Below are 13851 nucleotides of genomic sequence, written 5' to 3' on the forward strand. Positions count from 1 at the left end.
AGGGTTGGAATAAAGGTTAGGATTAGAGTTAGGGATTAGGGTTATGGTTGGGGTTAGGGGTTAGCATTAGGGTTGGGAGTATGGTTAGGGGTGTGTTGGGGTTAAGGTTGGAGCAAGAATTGAGGGGTTTCCACTATTTACCAAATTTGGTCTAATTTCTCCTGTTACCATTGGGAAAATTAAAAAATTTGAGGCTAAAAAAATCACTTTTGTGGGGAAAAAAAGATCTTTTAGTTTCACGACTCTGCGTTATAAACTTCTGTGAAGCACTTGGGGGTTCAAAGTGCTCACCACACATTTAGATAAGCTCCTTGGGAGGTCTAGTTTCCAAAATGGGGTCAGTTGTGGGGTTTTCTACTGTGTAGGCACATCAGGGGCTCTGCAAACGCAACATGACGCCTGCAGAACATTCCATCAAAGCTGCATTCCAAAATGGTGTGCCTTCCCTTCTGAGCTCTCCCATGTGCCCAAACAGTGGTTCCCACCCACATATGGGGTACCAGCGTACTCAGGACAAATTGCACAACAACTTTTGTGGTCCAATTTCTCCTTTTACCCTTGGGAAAATAAAAAATAGCGGGCTAAGAAATCATTTTTGAGAAAAAAAAAGATTTTTTATTTTCACTGCTCTGCGTTATAAACTTCTGTGAAGCACTTGGGGGTTCAAAGTGCTCACCACACATCTAGATAAGTTCCTTAAGTGGTCTAGTTTCCAAGATGGTGTCACTTGTGTGGGGTTTCACTGTTTAGGCACATGAGGGCCTCTCCAAACGCGACATGGCGTCCAATCTCAATTCCAGCCAATTCTGCATTGAAAAAGTCAAACAGTGCTCCTTCCCTTCTGAGCTCTGCCGTGCGCCCAAACAGTGGTTTACACCCACATGTGGGGTATGGGAGTGCTAACGACAAATTGCGAAACAAATTTGGTGGTCTAATTTCTCCTGTTGACCTTGTAAAAATAAAAAAAATTGGTTCTGAATTTCCTGTGAAGCATGCAACGGGTTAATAAACTTCTTGAACCTGGTTATTTTCGGTCATGTACACCCCTCAAAATGACTTTAAATATGATGTGGTCCCTAAAAAAATGATTTTGTAAATTTTGTTGTAAAAATGAGAAATCACTGGTCAACTTCTAACCCTTATAACTTCCAAACAAAAAAAAAATTTGTCCAAAATTGTGCTGATGTAAAGTAGACATGTGGGAAATATTATCTATTAAGAAATTTGAGTGACACATCTTTCTGATTTGAGGGCATCAACATTTAAAGTTTGAAAATTGCAAAATTTTCAAAAATGTCGCCAATCCATATTTCCATTTTTTTCATAACCAAACACAAGTCCCATAGAATAAATGTACCACTAACATGAAGGAAAATATGTCATGAAAAAAACAGTCTCAGAATTAGCGGGATCCGTTAAAGCCTTCTAGAGTTATAACCTCATAAAATGACAGTGGTCAGAATTGTAAATTTTGGCCTGGTCATTAAGCTGCAAAATGTCTCTTTCACTAAGGGTTAAAGGGAACCTGTCACCCCCAGAGCGTTTTTAACTAAAAAAAGCCACCTTCAGCAGCACTAAGGCTGCATTCTGTGAAGGTGGCTCTTCTGTTTCTGACCCCTATTAACGCCGAAAAATTGACATTTATAAATAGGTCCTCATACGAGGATTCAGTCACAGAGGTATGGTATGTCCCTCTGTCTCCTCCTGTCTTGCTGCGGTTACATGCCGGTGGGCACCTGCACTGATGGACAGCTGGGAGGCGTGGCGCCTTGTGGATTTTCACTGCCCACCTTTCATCATTATTTACTATACTAGATGGTGGCCCGATACTAACGCATTGGTTATTCTAGAATATGTGTGCAGTTTATTTATGAAGTTAATACTAATGCAATAATGCACCCCCCAATCCTGATATGCATGGTCCCCTCACCCCCCAATCCTGATATGCATGGTGCGCTCACCCCCCAATCCTGATATGCATGATCCCCTCACCCTCCAATCCTGGAGTGCATGGTCCTCTCACCCTCCAATCCTGGTATGTATGGTCCTCTCACCCCTCTTTCCTGGTAAGCATGGTCCCCTCACCCCCCTTTCCTGGAATGCATGGTCCCGCTCACCCCCTTTCCTGGAATGCATGGTCCCGTCACCCCCCTTTCCTTGTATGCTCGGTCCCCTCACCCCCCAATCCTGATATGCATGGTCCCCTCACCCCCAATCCGGATATGCATGGTCCTCTCACCCCCCAATCCTGGTAAGCATGTTCCCTTCACCCTTCAATCCTGGAATGCATGGTCCTCTCACCCCTCTTTCCTGGTAAGCATGGTCCCCTAACCCCCCTTTCCTGGTATGCATGGTCCCCCTCACCCCTCTTTCCTGGTATGCATGGTCCCCTCAACCCCCAATCCTGATATGTATGGTCCTCTCACCCCCCAATCCTGGTATGCATGGTCCTCTCACCCCTCTTTCCTGGTAAGAATGGTCCCCTCACCCCCCTTTCCTGGTATGCATGGTCCTGTCACCCCCCTTTCCTGTTATGCATGGTCCCCTCACCTCTCTTTCCTGGTATGCATTGTCCCCTCACCCCCCTTTGCTGGAATGTATGGTCACCCTCACCCCCTCAAAGCATTTCTGGGACCGCAAGGCCGGGAGTGTGGAAAGGAGATCGGAGGCAGTCGGAAGGCGAGTATAACCTTTTCTTTTAATTCTCATTTTTACAGATTAACCCCTGCACCCGAATGAGCGCTGCGCCCAACTGCGCCTGTCGCCAATGAGCGGCAGGCGCAGCTTACCGTTACAAACAGCTGCGCCTGTCGCTGATTGGTGACACTGGATTTCGGTTATAGACAGACAGACATGATAATACGAACATATATATCTGCTCCTAAGTAGGACAGCACGGAAGGTGCTGCAGCACTTCAGCACCGCCGTCATTCACCGCTTAGCATCTGCGTGGTGCCTGACATGCACAACTATCAGAGGTGAGTTGAATACTTCTTCACTCACATCATATGCGATGTGGGTTTTTTTCACATGGAGCAACCTCTCTTTTGATTAATTTTTGTTAACAAATGGCTAATTATTTAAAAACAAATATACATTTTTAAACAAATCATACATTTAAAACTTACGGCTGAAAGGGTATAAAATGCTGCTTTTCTTCATCACTTTCAGCTTTTCCTTTCATTAAATCAGTGATATCCATTACTGTGAAAGTAAACATTCTAAGGTCAAAACTTAATATATTAATAGTATTTTTGAAACACGACTGTTAAATGTGTTGTTAAAATGCAAAGTAATTAAAACATATCTAAAAGTGAAAAAAAATATTATGGACACTAAAACCTTAAACATCATAAATTTGTGTGCACTTGTTAACATTTAAATGCAGCACTGAGAAATCATGGAATGATGTATATCACAGGATCAATAGACATGGTAATTAAAGATGGAAGAATCTTTTGACATTCAAGTTCACCAGCTTTGTTAAACTTTCCCTAAACTGATTTGCAGCAAATAAATTTATTTGCTGCAAATCTCAATACTACAAAGCCACCATTTACCAGAAAATGTGTGTATAATGCTCTGAAGTCTCATAAGACTGTACTAAATCCTTTTTAACTCTTTAAAGCAAATCCAGTCTTAATTATGTCCAAGTAACCTCCCTAGGTTCAAACGAATGGGACCCAATAGTAACCAATAGCCTAGTTAACAACATTCTGCAATAACAGACCTTTAGGCTGCAAAAGCAGTCCAAAAAAAATCTCTTTTTGAGCAGATGCCTGCCTTGCTGATGATTATGCATATTTTTTGCAAAAGAAAGAAGCTATAATTTTTCACAAGCGATGGTGTAAAAATTATCCATGCCTGGGGAGTATCAAAAGCTTTTTTTCATTGCGAAATTAAGCAAAAAACATTTCACAAGTTGTCAAAAAATAACACTCTACTTGAAGAAGTAGTAGTAATGGATTCTCAACATGGAGGAAAAAAGTGTTTTTTGTGATCATTAAGATACACAAAATGTTTACTATTGTTAAAATTACTAAGCAATTCAAAGACATTTTATCTAGCCTTACTCAAATTATCCACTTTAGGAAACAGGAACATGCTATATTTTTCAAAGTGAAGAAGCAAAGTTTGAAACCAGCCTTTCAAAATGTTGCCCTATTTTGGGAGCTATTTAAGGTTTGTGCACCTTCAAGAAAGTAATTTGGCTGGTATTGGTGCAGTTGAGCTCTATAACGCACAATTTGCAGACAAGAGATGTTTGGCTTGCTTGGCTTTGCATTTTCAGCAACAGAAGCCACAAAGTGGTAAAGTATGGCAGACATGAAGATGTGTGGTAGTGTATAGGCAGCAACCTCAGCAGTAGAACACTAGAAAACATAGTGGGCAGCAAGGAGATGTGTGGCAATGTAGGGCCCGCAACATTAGATTTACCAGTAGCAGTACTGCAGTATCAATGACCTGATGTACATGGAGTAGATTCTTGTGCGTGGACCATCACCAATGATGCCAGCAGAATGATGTAAAAGACAGACAATGGGCAGGCAGTGTGGCAAATTCTCATTCTCAGCCTCCGGCGACGGGGAGACTGGTGGAGCAGCAGGTACCAGTGACGATGGTACAGGGAATAGGCAGGTGGGTACCGGTGGTGAAGGTGCCTGGGGACAGGCTGTAGGTATCTGCGGTGAGGGTACTAAGATGGCGGACTCCTCCTGGGCAGCCTGTCTTTTCTGCATGAGCAGAGCCTTTCTGCTGTAAGCTCCTGTGCAGCTCTTCCACTTCTCTCTCCAGCTGCGCCAGGTCGAAGTTTGCTGAGGGGCTGGAGCCTGATTCCACGGGAGTTTATCTCTCTCCACCAAGCTCCACAGGCCTCCTGCTGCTCTCCATCATGGCCTCCTGGTACTGTGTCTTCTTCCTTGCTCTCTCTTTCCCGCCACGGAGCTTCTCTCCACCCCCTGGGGGCGGTGTCTCTTTCCTTTGCCGCCATACCAGGCTAGTATCCGGACCCCTCTTTGGGTCAGCCATGACGCAGTAGCACAGAAGTACAGGCATGGGAGGTTTATAATTTTTCACGCTCTTTCTTGGGTGCTGCCCACAATGGCACACCTCACTGCACCGCCATGGTGGCCATTTTTACAGTCAAAAATCACAGTCCAATTCACAATTCAATAAACTTGTTCCTTTGCACATTTTGGGTTTATCATTTCTCAAATCAATTGAATCTTCAGCACACAGGACCCGGTGGCACTGGGCTACTTAATCCTGTTCGTGATGCCAAAATGGAGCACCCCCAGGGCAGTGGGGTTTACTCGGTACCAGGCTGGTGTCTTAAAGGGATGTGTCACGGTGGCAGTGACCCGGTCCGTGGCCCTGGGTGTCCATGTAAAATATGAGGAATAAGGTTTATGTGTAGATAAGTTCGTGACGCCACCTGTGGTATCTGGTCAGAAGGGGGACCAGCACTGGGACAGATGGTGTGATGCAGCAGAGGTGTAATAGCTCTCCACAGGCAAAGCTGTAGTCCCAGGGCAGTTGTAGTAGATGTTGAGGTAGATGGTGTAGTGTTTAGGCACAGAGATAAAGCAGTGCTGAAGGGTGACATGGGAAAAAGGCAGAGACACAGTTGAATGCAGTTCCAAAGCTTTACTCACTGTTTTCTGGTGCACTCAGGTGCCCGCTTCAGTGCCATGTCCTCCAGGCGAGGGGCTCAGCCAACTCCCAGGTAAGTGAAATACACTTTTCCAGCACTCCTGTCCGTATGTGCCTTTTCTAGACATCTCCTTACTAGCGCTAATCTGAAGTACTTGTAGTTATGAATTACACTCAAGTTCCTCTTTCTTGCTGTTACTCAGAACTCCACTCGCATGACAGGTTGCTGTAGCCTACTTCAGGGACTCCTTACAATCATGTCCCGGCTCACATACGTTGCTACTGTGTCGTTGAGTCTTAGGTGGGAATAAAGTGGTCACAACGTCTATTCCTCCGGTTTCTGCTGTAGGATCATTAGCATCCACACAACCTTGGATACCGGCGCCCGGCCTTTGGCGCATGAGCTTAGGAATGAGCTCTGCTCTAGCTCCAATCCCCAGCTCTCCTCCACATGTCCCATCCTTTCCTTTCCTTGTGGAGAACTTTCTGTTCCTTTCCAGCAGCTCCAGCTCACAGGAGGCTGCTGCATATACGTCCTCTCACTCCATCCCTCTCTGGGGAACTGCTTCTCACTTCTTACAATTCTCCCGCTCTTTAGTGCAACCTAAGCGCCACCCACCTCCCAGCACCCTTCATGAACCAAGCAGGGGCCATATAGGGTGCTCTCCTGTTCTAAGGTTTCCGTGCTGATTGCAGGTGCTGGAATCTGGTCAGGTGTCCCCATCTTACCTGGAGAGTGGCATACCACACCTCAGGTGGAGGTGCAGTACCTCTGTGGTGACTGAACCCTCATGGGCGCCACAGTATCATGGTATGGGTCAGTATTTAGAGATTTTAATTGAAGTTTCACTTAATATGAGTTGGGTGAGGAACCGATGTAAGCCTGCCTGCTGGGAAATCTGATATCTCATGCAACAGCTCAAACTGTTTTTCTGCTCAGCCACACTCAAGTGGTTTGCAGACTACTATTTTTAGAAACATTTAAGAATAGTAACACAGGTAGTTGACTGAAATAAGTGCAGACCTGCCAGTCTGGGAGCCCTATTGCTACAGGCAACACACATAAAGGAGAACAAACTTGTAGTCTCCACATTTCCAAAAATTACTGTCACTGTTCTGCCTTCCACGTATGACGCTGTGTGGATTCCAGCATACGGCTAAACCCTTCATCCACTCCAGTAAAAGACTGTATGGGTGCTTAAGTCTATGTTTATTGAAATGATGATGAACTTACTAATGGAGAACAACAATGGTAGATGATAACAGGTGATATAGTGGATGAGATCACACAATATAGTGGATGATAACGGTAAACACAAGAGTGGATAATTTCGGACAATAGTGTTTGATATCGGGTAAAAACTACAAAGAAATAGACAGTACAGTACATCAGTACAGTATATCAGCACTGGCAGATAACAAAACAACAGCAGTAATACAAGGTGATATTACATCAGCAACAGGCAATGATACAGGGGTGCTATTACAGAGGTAACAGGTGTATTACAGATGTTGCGCAATACAACACATAAATGCAATGAAAAGGGATATCTAAGCAACTTAGGCTACAGCATTGCACTACCCTAAACAGAGATGCATCTAACTACATGCAGTGTAAGAGAAAGTATTAAGTTACGTACCGGTAACGGTATTTTTCGGAAGCCCATGACAGCACCACGAGAGAGGGGATCCGCCCTATAGGAACAGGAAACCTACAGATACAAAAGGGCGGCACCTCTCCCACGCATCAGTTGGATTACAGAGCTTGAGAGGCTACCATGGTTAGTACACAACATATGATATATACAACCTATCTACCCTATTTAACCGAATTATTTCATACCATCTCCCACCTATGGTGATTCTATAAACAATCTTCTAAAGGAGTGCACCTCTATACGTGAACAAGGGAGGGAACTAAGGGTGCTGTCATGGGCTTCCGAAAAATACCGTTACCGGTACGTAACTTAATACTTTATTCGGACTCCCATGACAGCACCACGAGAGAATTACAGAGATGTAAACTAACTTAGGGAGGGACTACAGCCTGCAGCACCCTTAGCCCGAAGGTGAGGTCTGAGGAGGCACCCATGTCTAACCGATAGTGGTTAAAAAATGTGGAAGGAGATGACCAGGTGGCCGCCTTACATATTTGATCAATTGATACTCCAGATCTCTCCGCCCAGGATGATGCCATGGCCCGAGTGGAATGTGCCCTCAGGTTCTGTGGAGCCGGACCGCCACCTGCTGTGTAGGCAAGAGAGATAGCCTCCCTAATCCACCTTGCTAATGTGCGTTTTGATACTCTGTATCCTTTCCTGGAACCTTGGAAGGATAGGAATAATGCGTTCTCCTTCTTCCAAGGATCCGTGGCTGCTAAATATGTCAGCATCTTCTAATATCTAACGTCTGGAGTTTCTGCTCTTTAGGGTTGGTTGGGTTAGGGAGAAAGGAAGGCAGAACTATCTCCTGTGTCCTGTGAAATTGTGTTGCTACCTTGGGAAGGTATGCTGGATCTGGCCTTAGGATCACTCTATCCTGTAAGAACTCTGTGTAAGGAGGCAATCTGGAGAGTGCCTGTATGTCGCTCACCCTACGTGCGGATGTTATTGCTACCAGAAATGCTGTTTTAAGGGATATAATCTTTAGTGAGGCGGAATCTAAAGGTTCAAACGGACTTTCTGTCATGGCTGTAAGGACTAAGTTTAAGTCCCACGGTACGCATCTGTCTTTGTGTATAGGTCTCGATCTGGCCGCTGCTCTGATGAACCTTGCTACCCAATAATCTTTTGCAATATCAGCTGCAAACAGGGCCCCTAAGGCTGAAACTTGTACTCTTAGCGTGCTTGTGGAGAGACCCAATTCGAAACCTTTCTGGAGAAATTCCAGAATCTGTTTCGTGGGAATTCCATCTCTGATGTCAAAGTGAAAGGTGGACAGGAAGCGTTTCCAGGTCCTAGCATAGATATTAGTGGTGGTTAATTTTCTGCTTCTTAGGAGGGTGTCAATTAAGTTCTTGGAGAACCCTCTATTTTTTTAACAGTGACCTTTCAAATACCACGCCGTCAAATGAAGTCCCGCTACTTGTGGGTGGCTGACTGGCCCCTGGTAGAGGAGATCCGGAAGGTTCGGCAGTACCCAGGGATCGCCTACCGACATGGTCCTCAACCATGCGAACCAGGTCCTCCTGGGCCAAAAGGGGGCAATCAGTATGACTCTTGCCTGATCCTCTCTGATCTTCCTGACTACCAGAGGAAGAAGATTCAATGGTGGGAAGGCGTATGCCAGAGAAAAATCCCATCTTATCAGTAGGGCATCCACCGCCAGGGGATTTTCCCTGGGGTTCAGAGAGCAGAACAATCTTTCTTTTCTGTTTTTCCTGGTGGCAAAGAGGTCTACCTCTGGCTGGCCCCATCTGCGGACAATCTGGCGGTAAATATTTTTGTTCAAGGCCCATTCTCCTTGTCTTAGAGCCTTGCGGCTTAAAAAGTCTGCTCTTACATTGTCTTTTCCGCTGATGTGGAGCGCGGTCAAAGATAGACAATTTTCCTCTGCTATCTGGAGGAGCCGTTCTGTTATCTGCATCAGAGCGCTGGAGCGGGTTCCACCTTGGTGGTTGACATATGCTACCGCTACCTGGTTGTCCGAGTGTATCCTCACATGATGGCCCTGCAGGTAGATAATGAGTTTCTTGACTGCCCGCTCTATCGCCAATAGTTCTCTCTGGTTGGATGAGATTTCAGAATTAGAATCCCACTGGCCCTGTACCACTATGTCCCCCATATGGGCTCCCCAACCGAAGGAACTTGCGTCTGTGGTTATAATACGGGTTATCTGTGTTATCCAGGGCACCCCTGACGCTAGGTTCTCGCTCTCAAGCCACCATCTCAGTGATGTAACAGTTGAGGGGCTTAGACACATCCGACCTTGTAAGGAGCCTCCAAGGGCCCTGCTATTAAACAAGACGTCGTTTTGAAGGGTTCTGGTATGGAACTGTGCCCACCTTACTGCTGGGATGCATGAAGTTAGAGAACCTAACAGGGACATGGCCTGTCTGAGGGTCATAGATGGATTATCCATTGCCCGAAGGACCTGCTCCTGTATCTTTTGTATTTTATCTAGTGGTAGCAGGCACCGCTGAGTGTCTGAATTTAGTATCAACCCTAAAAATTTCTGTATCTTTAAGGGTTGGAGTCCGGATTTTTCGTAGTTTAATATCCATCCCAGGTTTTCTAACCTGGATTTAGCTTTTTCTATCTGGGATTTACAATGACCCACCGATTTTCCTACAATCAAGAAATCGTCTAAATATGGAATGATTAAGACGTCCACCTCCCGTAAGTGAGCCATAACTTCGGCCACTAACTTTGTAAAAACCCTGGGTGCTGCTGAGAGACCAAAGGGAAGGGCTCTATACTGAAAATGACGTACTGTGCCCTCTACTGAAACTGCCACCCTCAGGAACTGCTGGAAGTCTGTATGGATAGGTACATGATAGTACGCGTCTTTCAAATCTATGACTGCCATAAAACAACCTTTAAACAATATTTTTATTGTTGTATTAATGGACTCCATTTTGAATTTATGATTAATCAAAAACTCGTTAAGGGAACGAAGGTTTATAATCGTTCTGAATGTGTTATCAGGCTTCTGGATTAGAAACAGGGGAGAGTAAAACCCTCTTCCTCTTTCAGGCTCTGGAACCTCTACCAGAACATTTTTCTGACATAGGCTCAAGACTTCCGCTTCTAAAGCCGCTTGTTCGAGATGAGAAGATCTTAAGGGGGTCAGTTTAAAGGTGTTCCGTGGGATCTGGGTAAACTCCAACCTAAGCCCGGTGGATATTACCTTACGCGCCCAGTCACTATTCGTAATCTGTGACCATGCCGGGAAGAATGATGACAGTCTACCCCCTACGGGAACCGCTAGTCATTGGTTTGGTTTCTTTTGATCTCTCGACGAGCGTGTAAACATATAGCCCGTACCTCGTCTCCTTCTGTCTTCCCATCTGGGTCGATCTCTAACAGGCGAAGAGTTGCGCCTTCTCCCCTGGCCAAATCTCCTTCTACCAAATGGGCGACGGTAGGACGCTGATGAAAGGTTTGGAAACTTTTTCTTGTCGTCCCCCGCCTTTTCAAGCAGCTCGTCTAGGACAGTCCCAAACAAATATTCGCCCTCACATAGAATCGCACAGAGCTTTGCTCTGGACTGGATGTCTCCCTGCCAGCACTTTAGCCACAGGGCTCTGCGAGCTGCGTTAGAAAGACCTGCTGCTCTGGCGGCCATTTTCACTGCATCCGCTGAGGCGTCTGCCAGGAAGGCTGCTCCCTCTTGGATGGTCGGTAGGGCCCCAAGAATTGTCTGTCTTGATGTACCCTGCTTTAGTTGTGACTCCAACTGGTCCAACCAGACCATCATGGACCTGGCCGTGCACGTTGAAGCCACTGCTGGTCTTAAGGACCCGGCCGCCATCTCCCAGGTGTTTTTTAGGAAAGTATCAGCTTTCCTATCTAAGGGATCTTTAAGGGCTCCCATGTCCTCAAAGGGGAGCGAGGATTTTTTTGATGCCTTCGCAATGGCAGCGTCTAATTTGGGGGCTCTGTCCCAAGAACTTACTGCCGGATCGTCGAAGGGGTATCTCCTTTTGAGGGCGGGTGGTAGCGACCCTCTTTTGTCCGTTTTTTTCCACTCTCTGTGGATCAGATCCTGTATTTTTTGATTCAACGGAAAGACTCTCCGCTTCCTCTGTTCCAGCCCACCGAACATGACATCCTGCATGGATAAATGGGGCTTAGGCTCCTCTACCTCCATTGTCCCTCTGACTGCTTTGACCAGCTTATCTACCCGGTCAAGAGGCAGACAAAATCGCCCCGAGTCCTCTTCTCCTGAGGAGGACGAGGGAGATGAAGCCTGGGAGTCTCTGCTTTTTCTCCACTCTATCGAGGAATCAGATTCCGCCGGGACCTCACCCCTTAGACTTTGCGGCTGAGACAAGGACTTTAGGGTTTCCCTCATTTCTACCCTGACAATGTCTCTCAAACTCGCCGCTACTGCAGGCGACTCATCTGCCACCGTCTGCTGAATACAAGGGGGGCACAATCTTTTGAGGCACGCATCCGGTAATGGGCATGCACAGAGTGCGCATTCCCTATGCTTATTTTTAGTTGTAGCTTTCTTTCCCTAGAAAAGAAAAAACACAGAAGGGGGGTCCCGTCACTGAGTGAACTTTCACGAAGATCACTTACCAGTGCCACAATCAAGTACCGGAGAACGAGGGGGATTTCTTTCGGTCGATGCTCCTGTCTGCCTGGAGGAGCTCTTACGAGTGGACTGGTCACTTCGTCCCGCATTACTGTCACGGGACCCTTTCTTTTTCTGTTTGACCTGCCGAAGGTCATCCAGGGGCGGCAGTGATGTTTGCCGCTGCTGCCCTTGCTTCTGCCGCTGCTGCTCTCGATCACTTTCCATTACCACTGCTGCTGCTGCAAACTGCTGCATGTAGTAATGTGGCCAAGGCAAGGAACCCTGCCCGGGTCCTGCCTAAATACCCCCTCCTCCGGTCAGCAGTATCCATGCCGCGCCCCTCCCCCCCCCTTATTGGAGTTCCCTACCCCAGCTGCCGCCCGAACTCGCGCCATCGGTGTTTCCGATGGGCGCCGCCATCTTGGAATTGCCGCGCATGCGCAGTGGCGCGCTGACCCGGAAGCGCCTCCTCCGCCCGCCCCCTGACGTCACCGCTACCCCGGAAATGCCGGAAGCCCCGCAGGACGCCCGGGAGCTTCGGAGCAGCGCCAGTCGCAGCCCCCTGCACAGCGCTGCCACCCATGTGCGCCGCCGGAGCCGGAAATCCCCGGGGGGGTATACTTACCGGCGGCGGCTAAATTCCTGGAGACGGCCATCCTCCGGACGCCGCTCCCTGCTGTCCACGCCACCGCCGTGACACCCATCCTGGGCCACCGTGGCGTCTTCCAGGAAATCCGAACCAGGCCGAGGTAGGAGACCCCCTCGCTACCGGTGTCGGCTGGCCGGCCTGGGATCCAAATCTTCTGTAGGATCCCGTCCCCTCAGGAACAGGAAACCAACTGATGCGTGGGAGAGGTGCCGCCCTTTTGTATCTGTAGGTTTCCTGTTCCTATAGGGCGGATCCCCTCTCTCGTGGTGCTGTCATGGGAGTCCGAATAAATACATCTAGCTAGCACAGACACATAGCCATTATGCAGCCCCCGTGATATGTGCAAACTAAAACAGATACATTGCACTAACACATAACTGTATTAAACCCTCACCGGAATCCACTTGACAAAAGCAGTGATTTGCAGGGAGCAGGACACATGTGTGTAAGGCTACTTTCACACATCCGTTTTTTTAAATCCGGCATGATGCAGCGAAATTTGTGTAAACTGGATCCGGAATTGGATCCGTTTTTTTCACATAGAATATAATGATCGCCGCATCATGCCGGATGGACATGCGGCGCCTCCGGGTTTTGCCGGATACGGCAAACATGCGCCGTCCGGCGTCTGCAAAAAACGTTGGCTGCAACTTTTTTTGCAGCGCCGGACCGGCTTTTTCAACTGCGCATGCCCGGGCACTATGAGTTTTAACCCCACAAGTGCCCGGCGCGCATCTCTCTCTCTCTCTCTCTCCCCCTCCCCTTCTCTCTCTCTCTCTCTCTCTCCCCATACCTTTCTTTGGCTGGCTCTCTCGTCCCCCTCTGTCTCTCTGGCTGCTCTCTCGTCCCCCGCTGTCGCCCTGGCTGCTCTCTCGTCCCCCGCTGTCTCTCTGGCTGCTCTCTCGTCCCCCGCTGTCTCTCTTCGGCTGTTCTCTGGTCCCCCGCTCTCTCTTCGGCTGCTCTCTCGCCCCCCGCTGTCTCTTCGGCTGCTCTCTTGTCCCCCGCTGTCTCTCTGGCTGCTCTCTCGCCTCCCGATCTCTCTCCGGCTGGCTCTCTCGACCCCCGGTGCTGCGGCTCCTTTAAATGTCCTCCAAGCCGCATCAGGGGCCGCATGTACATCCGGTGTCACCGCTGCAGGCCGGATCCGGCGGCCCGGCTATTCGCCGCAGGCCGCCGGACCCCTGTCACCGGATGTCTGAAAGAGGCCTAACTCAGAGATCCAGGGAGAAAACTGCTACAATTTCTCTAACCCCGGGAAATTGAAGGGGCGGATCTAAGCAGAACAAGCTCTTAGAGCGAGAGGTTCC

At 47.8% G+C, this 13851-nt stretch overlaps 1 protein-coding gene across 1 annotated transcript in view; it reads right to left on the reverse strand.

Annotated features, from left to right (window-relative positions):
• DOCK2 (dedicator of cytokinesis 2) overlaps positions 1–13851 on the reverse strand; it is a 1017649-nt gene that overhangs the window by 816225 nt on the left and 187573 nt on the right. The window contains exon 11 of the mRNA XM_073573729.1: positions 3129–3204. Coding sequence (XP_073429830.1) covers positions 3129–3204 — 76 coding nt within the window. The remainder of the gene's footprint in view (positions 1–3128; positions 3205–13851) is intronic.

The sequence above is a fragment of the Dendrobates tinctorius genome, unplaced genomic scaffold (genome assembly GCF_039654945.1).
Source record: "Dendrobates tinctorius isolate UK_male_01 unplaced genomic scaffold, ASM3965494v1 ptg000036l, whole genome shotgun sequence".
Classification (NCBI taxonomy): Eukaryota; Metazoa; Chordata; class Amphibia; order Anura; family Dendrobatidae; genus Dendrobates; species Dendrobates tinctorius.